Source organism: Camponotus floridanus, unplaced genomic scaffold (assembly GCF_003227725.1).
Source record: "Camponotus floridanus strain SB8 unplaced genomic scaffold, Cflo_v7.5 scaffold54, whole genome shotgun sequence".
Lineage (NCBI taxonomy): Eukaryota > Metazoa > Arthropoda > Insecta > Hymenoptera > Formicidae > Camponotus > Camponotus floridanus.
In genome coordinates this window covers 325,896-339,185 of record NW_020229703.1, presented here as the reverse complement: position 1 = coordinate 339,185, position 13,290 = coordinate 325,896, and the positions used below count along the sequence as shown (strand labels likewise).

Below are 13,290 nucleotides of genomic sequence, written 5' to 3'. Positions count from 1 at the left end.
ACCATATTTGGTATCTATAATAGTCCTCTCCGCTGAACTAGTTTCTATTTGCGATCAATTTTTCGAAACTAGTCAAAATAAGAAAATCTTATGGCACATTTGTAGTAACTGAAATAATGTAATTGCTCGTCTATGTAATAAATCCTTTTTATCTTTGCATTAATGTCAGTTGCCTTGCAAAACTCGACTCAACTATTAAATCTCTCGTGATTTATCTCCTATGCTACTGTTCTCCCTCGCGTATTAGCCTTTCATTAAGCCAATATAGAGTCTGTAAAAATTTTAATAGTCCACTTTAACTCATCCTACAGCTATTTCTCGGCAAATTAAAATATTGTACAATATATATACGAATATTGTTCGATAATCTTCCTTATTCTATATGCTTTCGTGATATTACATATTTAGATATATTTCAATTTTTGCAGTTTTTTCTTTCATTTTTTTTTCTTTTTTTCCTTTTCATATGGCTCCTTAAATATTCACTTTTAAAACTATATAATATTCTAGAACTAACAACATTACATACATATATTTTAGTTTATATAAATATGTATATTATATTTTTTATACACTTGAAAAAATCTTCATTCCTTAGAAGATAATAAAAATTTCATTCATCTATTACTCTTTAAATTATCGAATCTCCATATCGTATATGTAATGCTCAAACACTCAAAAAAAAACACATTTCTTAGTTATGTCTCTCGTGACCGATCTCAATCTAATATTTTACATATTAATAATCGTCAAATTATAAGAAAAAAAATCTTGTTATCCAAAAACTGATCAGTAAGTTAATTTAATATAAGTTTGAAAGAGACAGAGATTTTAAATTTAACATGCTTTCTTTCTTTACTTTTCTTTCATTATAATGTATTACATACATTTGAGTGTTTCAGCACATAAAGACAAAACGCAAGATTCTCTGTTGATTAAGAAGGTGTAACTAGACCTATCTTGTACAAAAAAAATTTAAGATATTCAAATATAATTGTAACATGACCGCCGATGATCTAGGTGAGCGTAAAAAACTTGCCCATGTTGCGCCCATTGAAATTCTTATTGTAAATTTATACATGAATATATTTTACTCTCGTGTACATTCTGCCGTTTTGTTAAATAAATTACATTCTGACTACGTCAGAAGCAGAAAGCTCTCTTCATGAGTTATTTTTTCCCTATACACATCGCTCTTAAAATTAGCATTTTGTAAAAAAATATGACACACATGTAATAAAATAAAAAAAATTAAAATCTAATAAACTCTAAGAGAAAAATTACATTTGAAGGAACTTAGTATATATCACTATATTCCTTTGCTATATTATATCAGCACTCGATGAAAATAAATTAATACAAAATTCATCCATCAATTTTTGCCTTATATAAATTGTGATATGACTGAAGCGTTTTTGGCAATACCTTGACCTACCATAAAAAAATCGAGGACCAATATCGTATATCAATGTACAAACGGAGTCGACTACAAAGCAACCATGCGTGCCACGACTGTCAACTCTCGTTGAGCAACTTTATACCGATGGTTTGTAGAGGCCCAGGCAAAAGACAATGGATGTAAGCCGCGAAAGCCAATCAATCGTGGTATACACTCATGTTCTTGCATTGCACGTAAGTATAAAGAGGTTTTGAAATCAAAGAAGGCTTCAGTCGATCGTCCGGACTGTCTAAAGAAGTCATAAAACGTCCCATCGGAAAATACGCTCAGAACTATGAAACTCTTAGGGTATTGCCTCTTTTGTGTAAGTATCATATAACTGATTACTTTACATCTTTTACATGTTTATAGAAATCATATTAAAATATCATAAAATTATTCTTAATGTTATTTGTATCTTTTTGTGAATCGATGAAAGATTTTTTTCTAATTTAAATTTTTACTTTTATACACATGTAAATATGTTGAGGATAAATTTAAAAAAAGATACGTATATTTCTCTAAAATATACATATTCAATTTTTTCTTTAATAAAGTAATTGCGTCAGAATATTATTTTTACCAAAATTTGATTAACTTTTTCTTCTACAATCTATCTTTCTATATAATAAAATGTATTTTATAAATCTTTTTACTTTATTTATAAATTGATTTAGATTTTACTTTATTTATAAATTGAAATATACTTTTATAAGTTTTTATTGATTTCTTATTCATATATATCTGCTAAAATTAACGTTATATTTTCCTAATTAAATAATTCAATAATTAAAAGATTGAAAGAGAAAATTCCTCTCTCTTAAATTATAGGATATGAAATTACAGTCCTTTTATTTTCCAATCATTAATCAATTTCACAAAATTTAAATAGACTATATTTAACTCAGATCAGATACATCATGTTTATATGTCTTACAATAGAGTTCCTTTAAATGTTTTCGTCCTTGATCTCATTTCATTATCAATAATTTAACATATGACATGTCATCTTTTTGTGCTTTCATCGATTGGCAATTTCTTTTTCGCGGTAATTCCTCTATTGATATCTTTTTTTACTTATTTAGAGAAAATTTTATTGTTTTTTGTCATCAAATTATGATTTAATTCCCTTCATAAGTTTCTAAAAAAACTATGATGGATGATGATTTTCAACTTCTGATGTTTCGTTGAAGTTATCCACTAATATTAGAAAACAAAATAATTTTAATCCGAAACTACATTTTTACACTTATCCAATATTGACACACCTAGATTTTTATTAAAGAGAGTCCAGTCAACAATCTAAATGATTAATTCTCGATTTTGTTTTATCTTTTTCTGTATTAAAAATTTTCGAATTTTATTATTTCTGTTAATCTAGTTCAAAAAAAGTATCGGTTTATTTTTCAAGTCTTTTCATACTACTTTTTATCTCTTTATCGTTTTTTAAATTAATTTTAATAAATTATTTAATGAAATAAGTTTTTCTTAAAGTTGTAAGCTATATATATATATATAATATATATTTTTCAGGAATGCTCTTTATATAGAAATATATTTGATCCAATTTTTGTTATTGGAATATTTTATATCAAGTAGATTAATTTTCTAATTGCATCATGAGAATATCAAAACTTTAAACATAATTATTTCCGTCTTTTAATGATAGACTTTTTACGAAAAATAGTGCTTATTCTTAATCAGAGCGTGAAAATCGCCATAACTTATACTTGTCAACATAACTTATAATTTTTGTGAAAATGAAATCTACCGTACGATGCTGATAGATTCAGTGAGTGGCGAAGATATGTCGTAATAAACGATTATATGTTGTATCACCTATCCGCAGTATATTACATCATCATGTCCGATAAAATTCACTTTGTGGGAAAGACTCCATCTATTACACATATGCACATACACAATACATATACATATATTTACATCATCCTGATACCAATTGAACCATTAATATTATATATTAAATATTATATTTAAAAATTAGAATAATATAAGAGAAATGTACATTTTTCGTTTCAACTAAACTAAATTTGTTTATATTTAAAAAATTACTATATATATATATTGGAATAGAAATTATGATATAGAAATTTTTTATCTTTTGCTATATCTTACAGCTCCTCGCCGCAAGAGTACAATCGAAGCCACAAATAACCAAACTATTTCCAGTAGAAGGAATATATCAAAAACAATTAAATAATACTACGAAGCCTCTAGATAAATTTTTAGAAAAACTCCGCGCCACATACAATCTCTTCTTCCGCCAAACCAACAATACAAATGTAGAAAAGATTCTGGCAAAGGACACGGCAGTTTCTGATTTGCAAGCTTTAAAATTAATCTGGTCCGACAAGATAAAGACAGATAGATATGCAAATCTCGAATATCCCAATAATAGTTTCTTGGATGAAATAAAAACGATCTCAACACTGAAGAATTATAAAAATAAAGCGAATTCAAGAAATCTCGAAAAGGAATCATCCGTCAAAATAGGGACAACGATCAAAGTAAACGAGAAAAATGTGAACTCTATGAGTTCCGACGAAAAGAGCTCTAATAAAATGAAGACGCTGCCTGACGATGATTGGTTTAACGATGTTCAGCCTTTGGAGCAACTAGAGCTGCAAGACGAAGAAATAAATAAGAAAAATGAGGTAGAAATCGTAACAGCAAGAACGACTCTTCAATCTCCGAGGGTAGGTCATCAGCTGATCGAATGGTTTGGATCCCTTTTTGGCCTTAATAACATTTACGCAAAATTATCGGGTGCTTCTTGTGGAAGTGAAAGAATGCAACAATAATAAATCGGCTAAGAAATGAGATGTATAAAATATATTTTCAGGAATTGAGATTATAGAAATTATGTTATATTAATTCTTCCTTTATAAATCTAGAATCTAAAATTGAACCTAGATATGTAACATAGATATCCAATCGTAATTTTCATTTAACAAATATAAAAAGAGATGTGTTTAATCTAAACATAAAATAAAAGATAATATTTAATGCTAAATGTGCGCTGATAATATGAGAAAATGTAAACATCGAATGAGAATTCAATTTCAATTTAGTATTAATATTAAAGCAGAAGAATAAGAGAGAAGAGGAAAAGAGAGAACGATAGAGGAATGAAAATATCACATACGGAGATACTAGAATTTTATATTTTTGTACTATATTATTATCTTTTGCATATCTTGCTAAAATAAATTTTATAAAATAAATTTTTGCTAAAATAAATAAATTTTATATTTAATAAGAGATTAAATAATGCTTTCATAATACTTATAAATTTTCAAAGTACGTAACAAATGATGAAAGAATGTTATATATTTGAATATAGGATATGACATACGATAGAATTTCGTGTGCAAAGAATTAATTTAAATGTCATGCTAAGTTCAAACTAAACGTATCAACTTTTTTACATAACGTTCACGGATGATCATTTCACTGTACAACATTGCATAAAAATATACAACACTTTATGCGATGCAAATTGTGAACATTCGATGTACTACATGGGAAAGAATAGTTTAATTTTTTATTACACTGTGTTTTATTCAAAAATATTTTGTTCGGAAAAATACATATGTCACTTTTTTAATTATCTTTTAGTTATTATTGTACAACAACAATTATTTCGCAGAATAAATGCATGAAGTTGGTAAACACATATTCATTGCATCAAAAAATGTTATGTATTAAAGACAAGTTATATAAATGCACATTTACTATCTAATAATAAGATCTTATGTATCTCTAACTAATCTCAATAAAAAATGTAAAAAAAAAGTCGCAGTCTAAAAAAAATGTTTATCGCTTTTCTTTTACATATAAATATCTTTATTTGATAAAAACGATTAAATTATAGAAGAGAGTAATTTACTAAGGATTCCAACGCATAAACAATCTAGGATACTGCTATTTTTCACACAAATGTGTGCAGTCTTTGGTTGTATTGTTACATGATACACGAGAGAGTCCAAGTTGTTAATATTCTAATTCTTTTATATCTAATTCATATGTGTACACATGCATGTGTGTGTTACAATTTAAAGAACTTGTAATCACGATTCTCTTCCATATAACAATACATGTACAATACATGGAAGTCCTTCAAGGATCTCTCATTCTAGTATCAATGTATATAAATTAAAATTGGACCATCGAATAGGCGAGTAATTTAAAAATATTACCAAGTGCAATGCGTTTTTTAGATATTTTTTAAATAAATGAGCAAAATAAAGTATAATGCAAAGATAGTATTTAAAATTTAATATGGAATTTACTTTGTAAATATCAAAAGATTAACTATTATGTATGAATGTGTATATATATATATGTGTGTGTGTGTGTGTGTGTGTGTGTGTGTGTGTGTGTGTGTGTGTGTGTGTGTACACACACACACACAACTTATATATACATATAATTTAATGTAAATTTTAGCAAACATGCACTTGTCATATTTTTAATTACCAGCCAATATCTAATATCCTGTTGGAATTATAAAAATCAGCCTTCAAAAAATATAAAATGAGTAAAGAGTAAAGAATAAAATGAGTAAAGAGAAGTAATGAATAATTTGCTCGGAAAAAAATGAAAAATGATAGATTCTAGATCAAAACACTCTGTGATGAATCAATACAAGTCATTTGAGATGATAATGTTGCTTATTTTTATACAAGTATATTTTTTCATGTATATGAATACCATCAATTTTTCATTTTTATTGAAAGATTATACATTAAAAGATATCGAGTTTTTTTTAAAATATGTATATCGTAATTATAATAAAAATTATTCAAAAAAATACCCGTGAAAAAGAAATATTTTATTTTCAGCAATTTAAATTGCTGAAAATTCAATATGTTATAAGCGTCTCCATCAAATCAAATGTATATATGTAAGTAAATAATTTATCCTGTAAATTCCTAACAAAATTTCTGGCAGTTTATTATTTATTATTTCTATTGAACACTAACTTTCGCAACGAATTTTAAGAATTTATCTAATTAATATGTATTGGTTTATTAAGATATCAAATTCGCGCCAGTATCTCTTATTATCTTTTCATATTAAATCAGATTGTCGATATTTTTTCCAATTTATTTATATTTTTATATTCTTCCAATTTATATTTTTTCAAATGAATTAAGAGCCGTACTAAACCTTTAATTAAAAATCAAATACAAATGTATGTAAAAAAATATAAATATTAAAAAACTTAAATATAAAGAGCTTTCGAATTTTTAAATTATAGTATTTGTTTGTCAGAAAATATTTTATTCTATCTGCAAATTAATTTCTCACAATTATTTTTTCAATTATTTTTATTTCAATTATTTTTATTTTCTCATAATTATTATTTAATGTTTTATTTATCTCTTGTAATTGTCACAAATTATTTATGCGATTCTGCAAATGCGCTTTACTTTTGTGTGTGTGTGTATGTATGTGTGTGTGTGTGTGTGTCGCGCTTACGAATCTAAATTATATTCAAAGATTTAATGCAAGCTTAACAATCGCTGAAATCTTTAATAATATATGCCTCTCTGATAATTTAATAGGATTTTTATCGAATAAAAATCATATAAAAGCCTAAGAGCGATATTTTTTTTATTTTGTTTTTGGTTGAGATTAACTAGAAATATGAGCCTTTCTATTAGATAGTGAATGTGCATTAATATAATTCATCTTTAATATAAAACTTTTTGAAACATGTGCGTTTACACAAGACTTCAGTATTTATTCTGAGATAATTTGTATAATAACTAAAAGATAATTAAAAAAGTGACGTATGTATTTTTCCGAATGAGATATTTTTGAATAAAACATAGTGTAATAAAAGATTAAGCTATTTCTTTTCAGTACATTGAACGTACGCATTACCCTGTGCGTTTCACGAACAAAATAATATGTTATGTTGTCTTATGTAATGTTTTACGATGAAATGATTGTTCGTGAATCTTATGTGAAAAATTAATGCATTTAATATGTGTATATATTTCTTTTCGAAATAAACGTGTATGTATGTGTATGCGTGTGTATTTTTTTTTGAATATTTTTGAACATAGAAATATATACATATACATATGTGTTAATTAATGCATTACTCTCATTATCTTAGTTCTTAGAATTCTTAAAAGATATCACATGGAAAAATTTAGAAGTCTATTTCAAAATTTTTGTATTTAAAATAAGTATTTTAGCACATGAATATAATCATTGGGATAAATTAATGCATAAAAAAATTTATATAATTAAATGTTTATCTGTTTTACTTGAATTAGCTGTAGAGGATATTAATCATTTAACAATTCTAATCTATTGTTATCATATTTTTTATCTCAACAATTATTGAGCATTATATCGATTCATTTTAAATATAATTTGGATTATTTCATAAGAGTGACAAGTAAAGCATAATTTGTCAGAATTGCATAAATAATTCAAGAGACATGCTTGGACAAAATAAAGTACTCTATAGTTAAAAAAAACTCAAGAGTTTCTCGCGCTTTATATTTAGAGTTCTTAATTTTGATATTGCATATATTTTTAATCAATTCTGAGACATGTGTATTCAATTATTAGATATTGTAAATATTTATAAAGAAATATATTTGATAATAATACACGTCGCAATAATACAGAAATATATTTGATCATATACACATATATATGCCAATTATATTTCTTTTTCTTTACAATAGACATTCTTTAATACATACATTTTCAATTTGTTTTACTGTTAAACTATAAGTCTCAGAATTATTATAATCGTTTATAGTATCAAAATATGAATTCGAAAATTGAAATTAGTTACTTGCAACGGCTCTTATCTTCTATTGATATCGACAGCGCATGTAAACTATTTTTATTATTCACCATCTATTGCTTTGGGATATGCGTTATATTTCATTTACAACTAAGATGGCGTTAAATACCTTGCATTTCCGTTTGTATTGTCGCTCTGTGCTTGTTGAGGCACATTTACACTTCTTGATATTTGCTCTTTAAGGGAAGAGAATGTATGCAACAGGGTTGGATTCTTCTGAAGATGCTGCAGAAAATTGGATTCATGTTTCAGTAAGCAAGGATCCTTTATATCCTTTGTTTCTTGTTTTAGCATCATTGTAGGATTAATCCTGTTATCAAATAACGTCATCGTATCTTTTTGATTGATATAATAAGAACCATCCTTTGTTTTATTCTTTCGAATGCCTAAATGCGTTTGTATGTGCTTATTTAAATGGTCCTTGCGTGAGAATGCTTTCGAACACTCGGGACAAGTAAAATCCTTGTTGCCGGTATGAATAACACCATGTCTCGTTAAATGTTCGTTTCTCTTGAATGCCTTGAGGCATATTATGCATTTATAGGGTCGCTCGTTTGAATGACCGCGCATGTGCTGATCTAGATGCTCTTTTCTTTTCAACATGGCACCACATTCTTTGCATTCATATTTGCGTTCCTACATAATAAATTGTTCCATTTAATATGTGTCTTTTTCTTAATAATCTGTTTATCGAAAATCGCATACCCACACATTGAAGATAATACAATACATAATACGTACCCGTAAATGAGCCTGTATATGTCGTTCGATGTTCAACTTGTCTGAATATCTTGAATTGCACTCTGAACAGGAATAAAGAGTCGTTCCATCGTAGCCAACACTCACTTTAATCCCACTGATTTTCGCTCGAAATTTCAATTTCTTATCAATTTTCGATAAACTGGTTTTAACTAGTCGCTCTACTTTAGGTACAGGTTGCAAATTGTTTTCATTCTCTCCTTGCTCATTTTGTAGATCATTCGGATTAATGGCCACTATCATCTGATCTGAGTTTATGAAGTTGCTATTACTTTGATGAAGACTCCGAACGCTTGGTATATTTAAAATACTATTCTGTGTTTGCTCTTGTGTTTTTTGCTCCTGCATTGCTTGCTGTATTTTTCCCTGTTTCTTTACTTGTTCTGTCTGCAGTTTAATTAACTGTTGCAAAGACGTAGCTTGTATTTTCTGAAAGTACTCGGTCAGCATGGTTTGCTGTTGATTCAATTGAATCTGAGAGTCCTACAATAGAAATAAATATATATATGTAATATAAATATATATATATATATATATATATATATATATATATGTGTATAATGGAAAATAATTAAAAAATCAATATTATCAAGTATATAACTTATTTGAGAAATATTATCAAGTATATATACCTTATTCAAGTTTATCTCCTTTCTAGGCTGAACATCTAGCTCTTGCTTTACAGCATTTTCTTGCAATATGGAAGATGAATACATGGAACCAATAATATCCGAAATATTATTCGGCATAATATTTGATTGTGTATTGAGTGTATTATTTGAACTAAAAATCGGATTGATCATCTGCTTCATGATTGGTTCCTCGTAAATACGCGCGATGAGGGATAAATCACACGAGTCTAGCAATGAAGTTATATCCTAAAAATAGAAAATAAAGAAATGAAAAAAGAAGCAAAAATATTTTAACTAGATGAGAGAGCGAAGAAAAAATAGGGAGAGAAAAGCAGAGTTCGGAGGAAGATTTGAAGAAGATTTGAAGAAGAAAGAAAATTACCGGTATCTGTTTCAGTGTCAAATTTCGCGAGCTCTTCATGGCAGAGCTTTGAAACTGCACATTCTCATCATTCGGTAACTGCACGTTTCCATTCCTGAGAGAAGCGTTCAACGGCAGGCGTATTTCGGAGAATTGCGGCAACGTACGATTGTTCACGTCTTCCGACAACTGGTCCTCGGATAAGTCCATGATGTGGAAGGATATTTTCGGAGGAAGTATGATATTGCCACGATATCGCGTGCGCTAATGTTTTCTAACCTAAAACAGGCGATCTATTGTGTCGTGAATCACGAGGCGACAAGGGTCAGGTCGACCGCATCTCGTGCCTCGCGAATGAATCCGTCGTAATGTCACCTGCCGTCAATCGTCGAGCGATGCATTAACGCGCGGAATACGCGCGCTTTATTTGTGATTATAAAGATCGTGCGCACACACGCATACGTACCTACACCGCGTCCTTCTGGAAATAATGACCTTCCGCGTTCCACTTGATCATAGGTAGCGCTTGCGAGCGTTGTCTGTCTCTGTTTAACATTCGGCGATTCATTCAGTGACAAGGATGCCACGAGCGTTGCGATTGCCGAATGAAACACGCATACGTAACAAGTGCGTCCCAATATTAATATGGCGTCGTAGAAGACCACAATGAAGTAGTCACATGAACGAGAGATTGTTGAATTCGCTTGAATGAATATTTAAATGAATGTGCTTTCGAGATTTGGCTAACCTGGAAGGTCTCTTTTTTTTGTTATTGTCCAATGTGAATGTAAACTTTATGTCAATGGTGATTGGTGCGTATTCGAAGTTTTTTGGAGCACGTATTAAATATTGGGGAAATCGCGAAAAAAAAAGTGAACAAAAATATTATAAAAATTCCACAAATTTTCAACGTTGATAAATTTCTTGTTGCTTGATTTTGAAGAAATATTGAATAACATAGACACTTTGGAGGTTAAATTAGGTTAAGAAAACGGTATATTTCTACATGAAAAGAAAATATTAAAGCAAAAGCTTTAATCTATAATATTATATGTTTAAATTAATTTTAATTTATTTGTTCTAATTTATTAACTTTGATTACCAATATAACATTTTATACAATATATAACATTCACATTCTTTAATTTTAATTTAAACAAATTTGATTGTTGTAAAAAATTAATTACTATTAAATTGTATGAATAAAATATATTTCAATATTTGCAATTTTGCAATATATAATGTCAATGGCAATTTATCGAAAGTCTTAAACATATGGGAGAGACATTCAACGATTGCTTAGAAAAATTACGCAAGAAAAGTCGAACATTGTTAGCATATATTGATGAAAACTCTAAAAGGATTAATAGCGAAATGAAGAAATTACGTTCGCAATTGTAAATGGCTTTTGTTTTGTATTATAAGTAAAAAAAAATGTAATATATATTATTTTATACAATTTATAATGTCTCTTTGCAGATCTTTGGTAAATAATCATAAAAGTCAATGCAGTTGTATGAGAAGAAAAACTAATTTATGGAAATTGCGTAATGATTCAAGTGAAATCAATGCTGTTTTAAATCCAAATTTTTGTGTCAATCCTAAACGCACAACCATGTCAGTGCCAAACATGTTTGAAAAACTAACACTAACATCTAAAAAACCACGAGAGCAATTTGCACCTAGAAAGCCAGTAAAAGGGTGTTATTGTAATGAAATGAATAAGATACACATAAGGTCATCAAGAACTCAACGCAAACCTGTTTCACCTTGTCGTCATTGCAGAAGCCAACTTGAATTTAAATCCATAAAAGAAACTTATGATAAAACTGCACTATCTTCGCCGATTAGTTGTGAAACATTTAGGAGAGTTAAAAAAATCGATTATACACCTAGATCTCAATTTCTTCGCAATGTACAAAACAAAATCTGTGAATTACAAACTGGAGGTGAGGGAGATTGTTTGCGAACGTGTCCGCGATCGTCTAGTTACCACAGATTCATGACAAGCCCAAGGATGCAAGATATCATTCCTGATGAAAAATCAACACTGTCGAAACACAAACACAAGTATGTTGATAAGATGCAATCATTCCCAGCATCCCCGACAGCACCCGCAAATTCACTGGCGAGCGAACAAAGCGGATCCGATGATACCGCCTGCACTTCGAGCAAAGGAATTCAAGTGTCTTCGCGAAAGTTGTCAAAGTCAACATTACGAAAGACTATTAGATCAAAGAGGCAAATACCAAAGTCAAGTGAAAGACCTATCTCGAAATCACCGACACGAAGTAAAAAAGCAATGCAATTACGCAAACAAGATTGTTCTTGTTGTTGCAGAAACGAGCCAAAAAGGGTCGCGAAATTTGACAAAGATGAATGCATACGAATGTACAATTTGCCGAAATATTGCGAGCAAAGGGACCAATGCTTGGAGCACGATGATAATTTCATTATTGATAGTCCCATGGACCAAGAAGTAGAAAACTTGAGAAAATTTCGAGAGCAGAATTACTTTGAAACGCATGGCTCGAGTCATACATTGGCATCGTCTCGGTCGTCAGGATCTTTGCAACAATATCTGCTGAATGAACGTCTTTTTCCGGAACCGATAGGCAAGATTCACAAGCAAGACTTGGTAGTAACGATGCCGCCGTGCTCGACGATACAGAAAAAACGCATACATTATTTTCCTAGATACGTGGTACGACAAGAAAAGAATGTTTGCAATACGAATTATAGGCGTAAACATCAAAGCTGTCCTCTCACCGGTCATGCCATTGATCTTGGAATTCTGAAAGCTAGACCGCCATTAAATAGTCTGGCGCTCAAATATCAGAAAAGAGTTCCTTGAAACAAAGGCAACACACAGATATGTATATTCTAAAATCTTGTTTTCTATATTTTTATTATATATTTTTAAATCCACATTTATAGAACAGAATAATTTTTTTATTTCAAAGATTTGAAAATATAAGTTTCAACACTGATTGTGTCACAATATTTATAGGTATATCCTGTTTTGTGCTATATATATATAATTTGTATGAAAATATATATTTGTCTCTTAAATTGACACTTTATTTGTAATATAATGTGATATATGCAATCCTACTTTCGACCATTCATACAAACTTATTTTAGGATTTATAAACTGCATATGTCTAAATTATTTATATCTTAATAAAATTAGTTTTATAATGACATCTATATATTATATATATATATATATATATATATA

General features: G+C 28.9%; 3 protein-coding genes across 6 annotated transcripts; 2 read left to right on the top strand and 1 right to left on the bottom strand.

Annotated features, from left to right (window-relative positions):
- The first annotated feature begins 1,410 nt into the window (after positions 1-1,410).
- Positions 1,411-4,534, top strand: LOC112639271. Its single transcript, XM_025412648.1, has 2 exons — positions 1,411-1,763; positions 3,577-4,534. Exons 1-2 carry the CDS (start codon positions 1,734-1,736, stop codon positions 4,258-4,260), a joined length of 714 nt encoding a protein of 237 aa, XP_025268433.1. The 5' UTR covers positions 1,411-1,733; the 3' UTR covers positions 4,261-4,534.
- A 3,664-nt stretch (positions 4,535-8,198) lies between these two features.
- On the bottom strand, positions 8,199-10,559 carry LOC105257383 (zinc finger protein 37). Its single transcript, XM_025412647.1, has 4 exons — positions 10,071-10,559; positions 9,689-9,934; positions 9,039-9,539; positions 8,199-8,933 (listed from the first exon to the last, which is right to left on the bottom strand). Exons 1-4 carry the CDS (start codon positions 10,257-10,259, stop codon positions 8,388-8,390), a joined length of 1,482 nt encoding a protein of 493 aa, XP_025268432.1. The 5' UTR covers positions 10,260-10,559; the 3' UTR covers positions 8,199-8,387.
- Positions 10,560-10,614: 55 nt separating this feature from the next.
- LOC105257384 lies at positions 10,615-13,076 on the top strand. 4 transcript variants are annotated; one of them, XM_025412646.1, is made up of 2 exons: positions 10,615-10,676; positions 11,529-13,075. In XM_025412646.1, the coding sequence occupies exons 1-2, from the start codon at positions 10,630-10,632 to the stop codon at positions 12,901-12,903; spliced, it is 1,422 nt and encodes a 473-aa protein (XP_025268431.1). In that variant the 5' UTR covers positions 10,615-10,629; the 3' UTR covers positions 12,904-13,075. The 4 variants fall into 4 exon arrangements, with proteins under 4 accessions (XP_025268431.1, XP_011266271.1, XP_011266270.1 ...); XM_011267969.3 differs by lacking the exon at positions 10,615-10,676 and adding an exon at positions 10,686-10,804 and having other exon boundaries at positions 11,529-13,071; XM_011267968.3 differs by lacking the exon at positions 10,615-10,676 and adding an exon at positions 10,686-10,861 and having other exon boundaries at positions 11,529-13,071.
- Positions 13,077-13,290: the final 214 nt, after the last annotated feature.

Coding starts and splice junctions, on each gene's coding strand:
- LOC112639271 (XM_025412648.1), top strand. CDS start 1,734: ATGAAACTCTTAGGGTATTGCCTCTTTTGT. Junction 1,764..3,576: donor TAGGGTATTGCCTCTTTTGT/GTAAGTATCATA, acceptor TATATCTTACAG/CTCCTCGCCGCAAGAGTACA.
- LOC105257384 (XM_011267967.3), top strand. CDS start 11,325: ATGGGAGAGACATTCAACGATTGCTTAGAAAAATTACGCAAGAAAAGT. Junction 11,447..11,528: donor AAGAAATTACGTTCGCAATT/GTAAATGGCTTT, acceptor GTCTCTTTGCAG/ATCTTTGGTAAATAATCATA.
- LOC105257383 (XM_025412647.1), bottom strand. CDS start 10,259: ATGGACTTATCCGAGGACCAGTTGTCGGAAGACGTGAACAATCGTACG. Junction 9,935..10,070: donor TGACACTGAAACAGATACCG/GTAATTTTCTTT, acceptor TTCTATTTTTAG/GATATAACTTCATTGCTAGA. Junction 8,934..9,038: donor ATATACAGGCTCATTTACGG/GTACGTATTATG, acceptor TTTATTATGTAG/GAACGCAAATATGAATGCAA.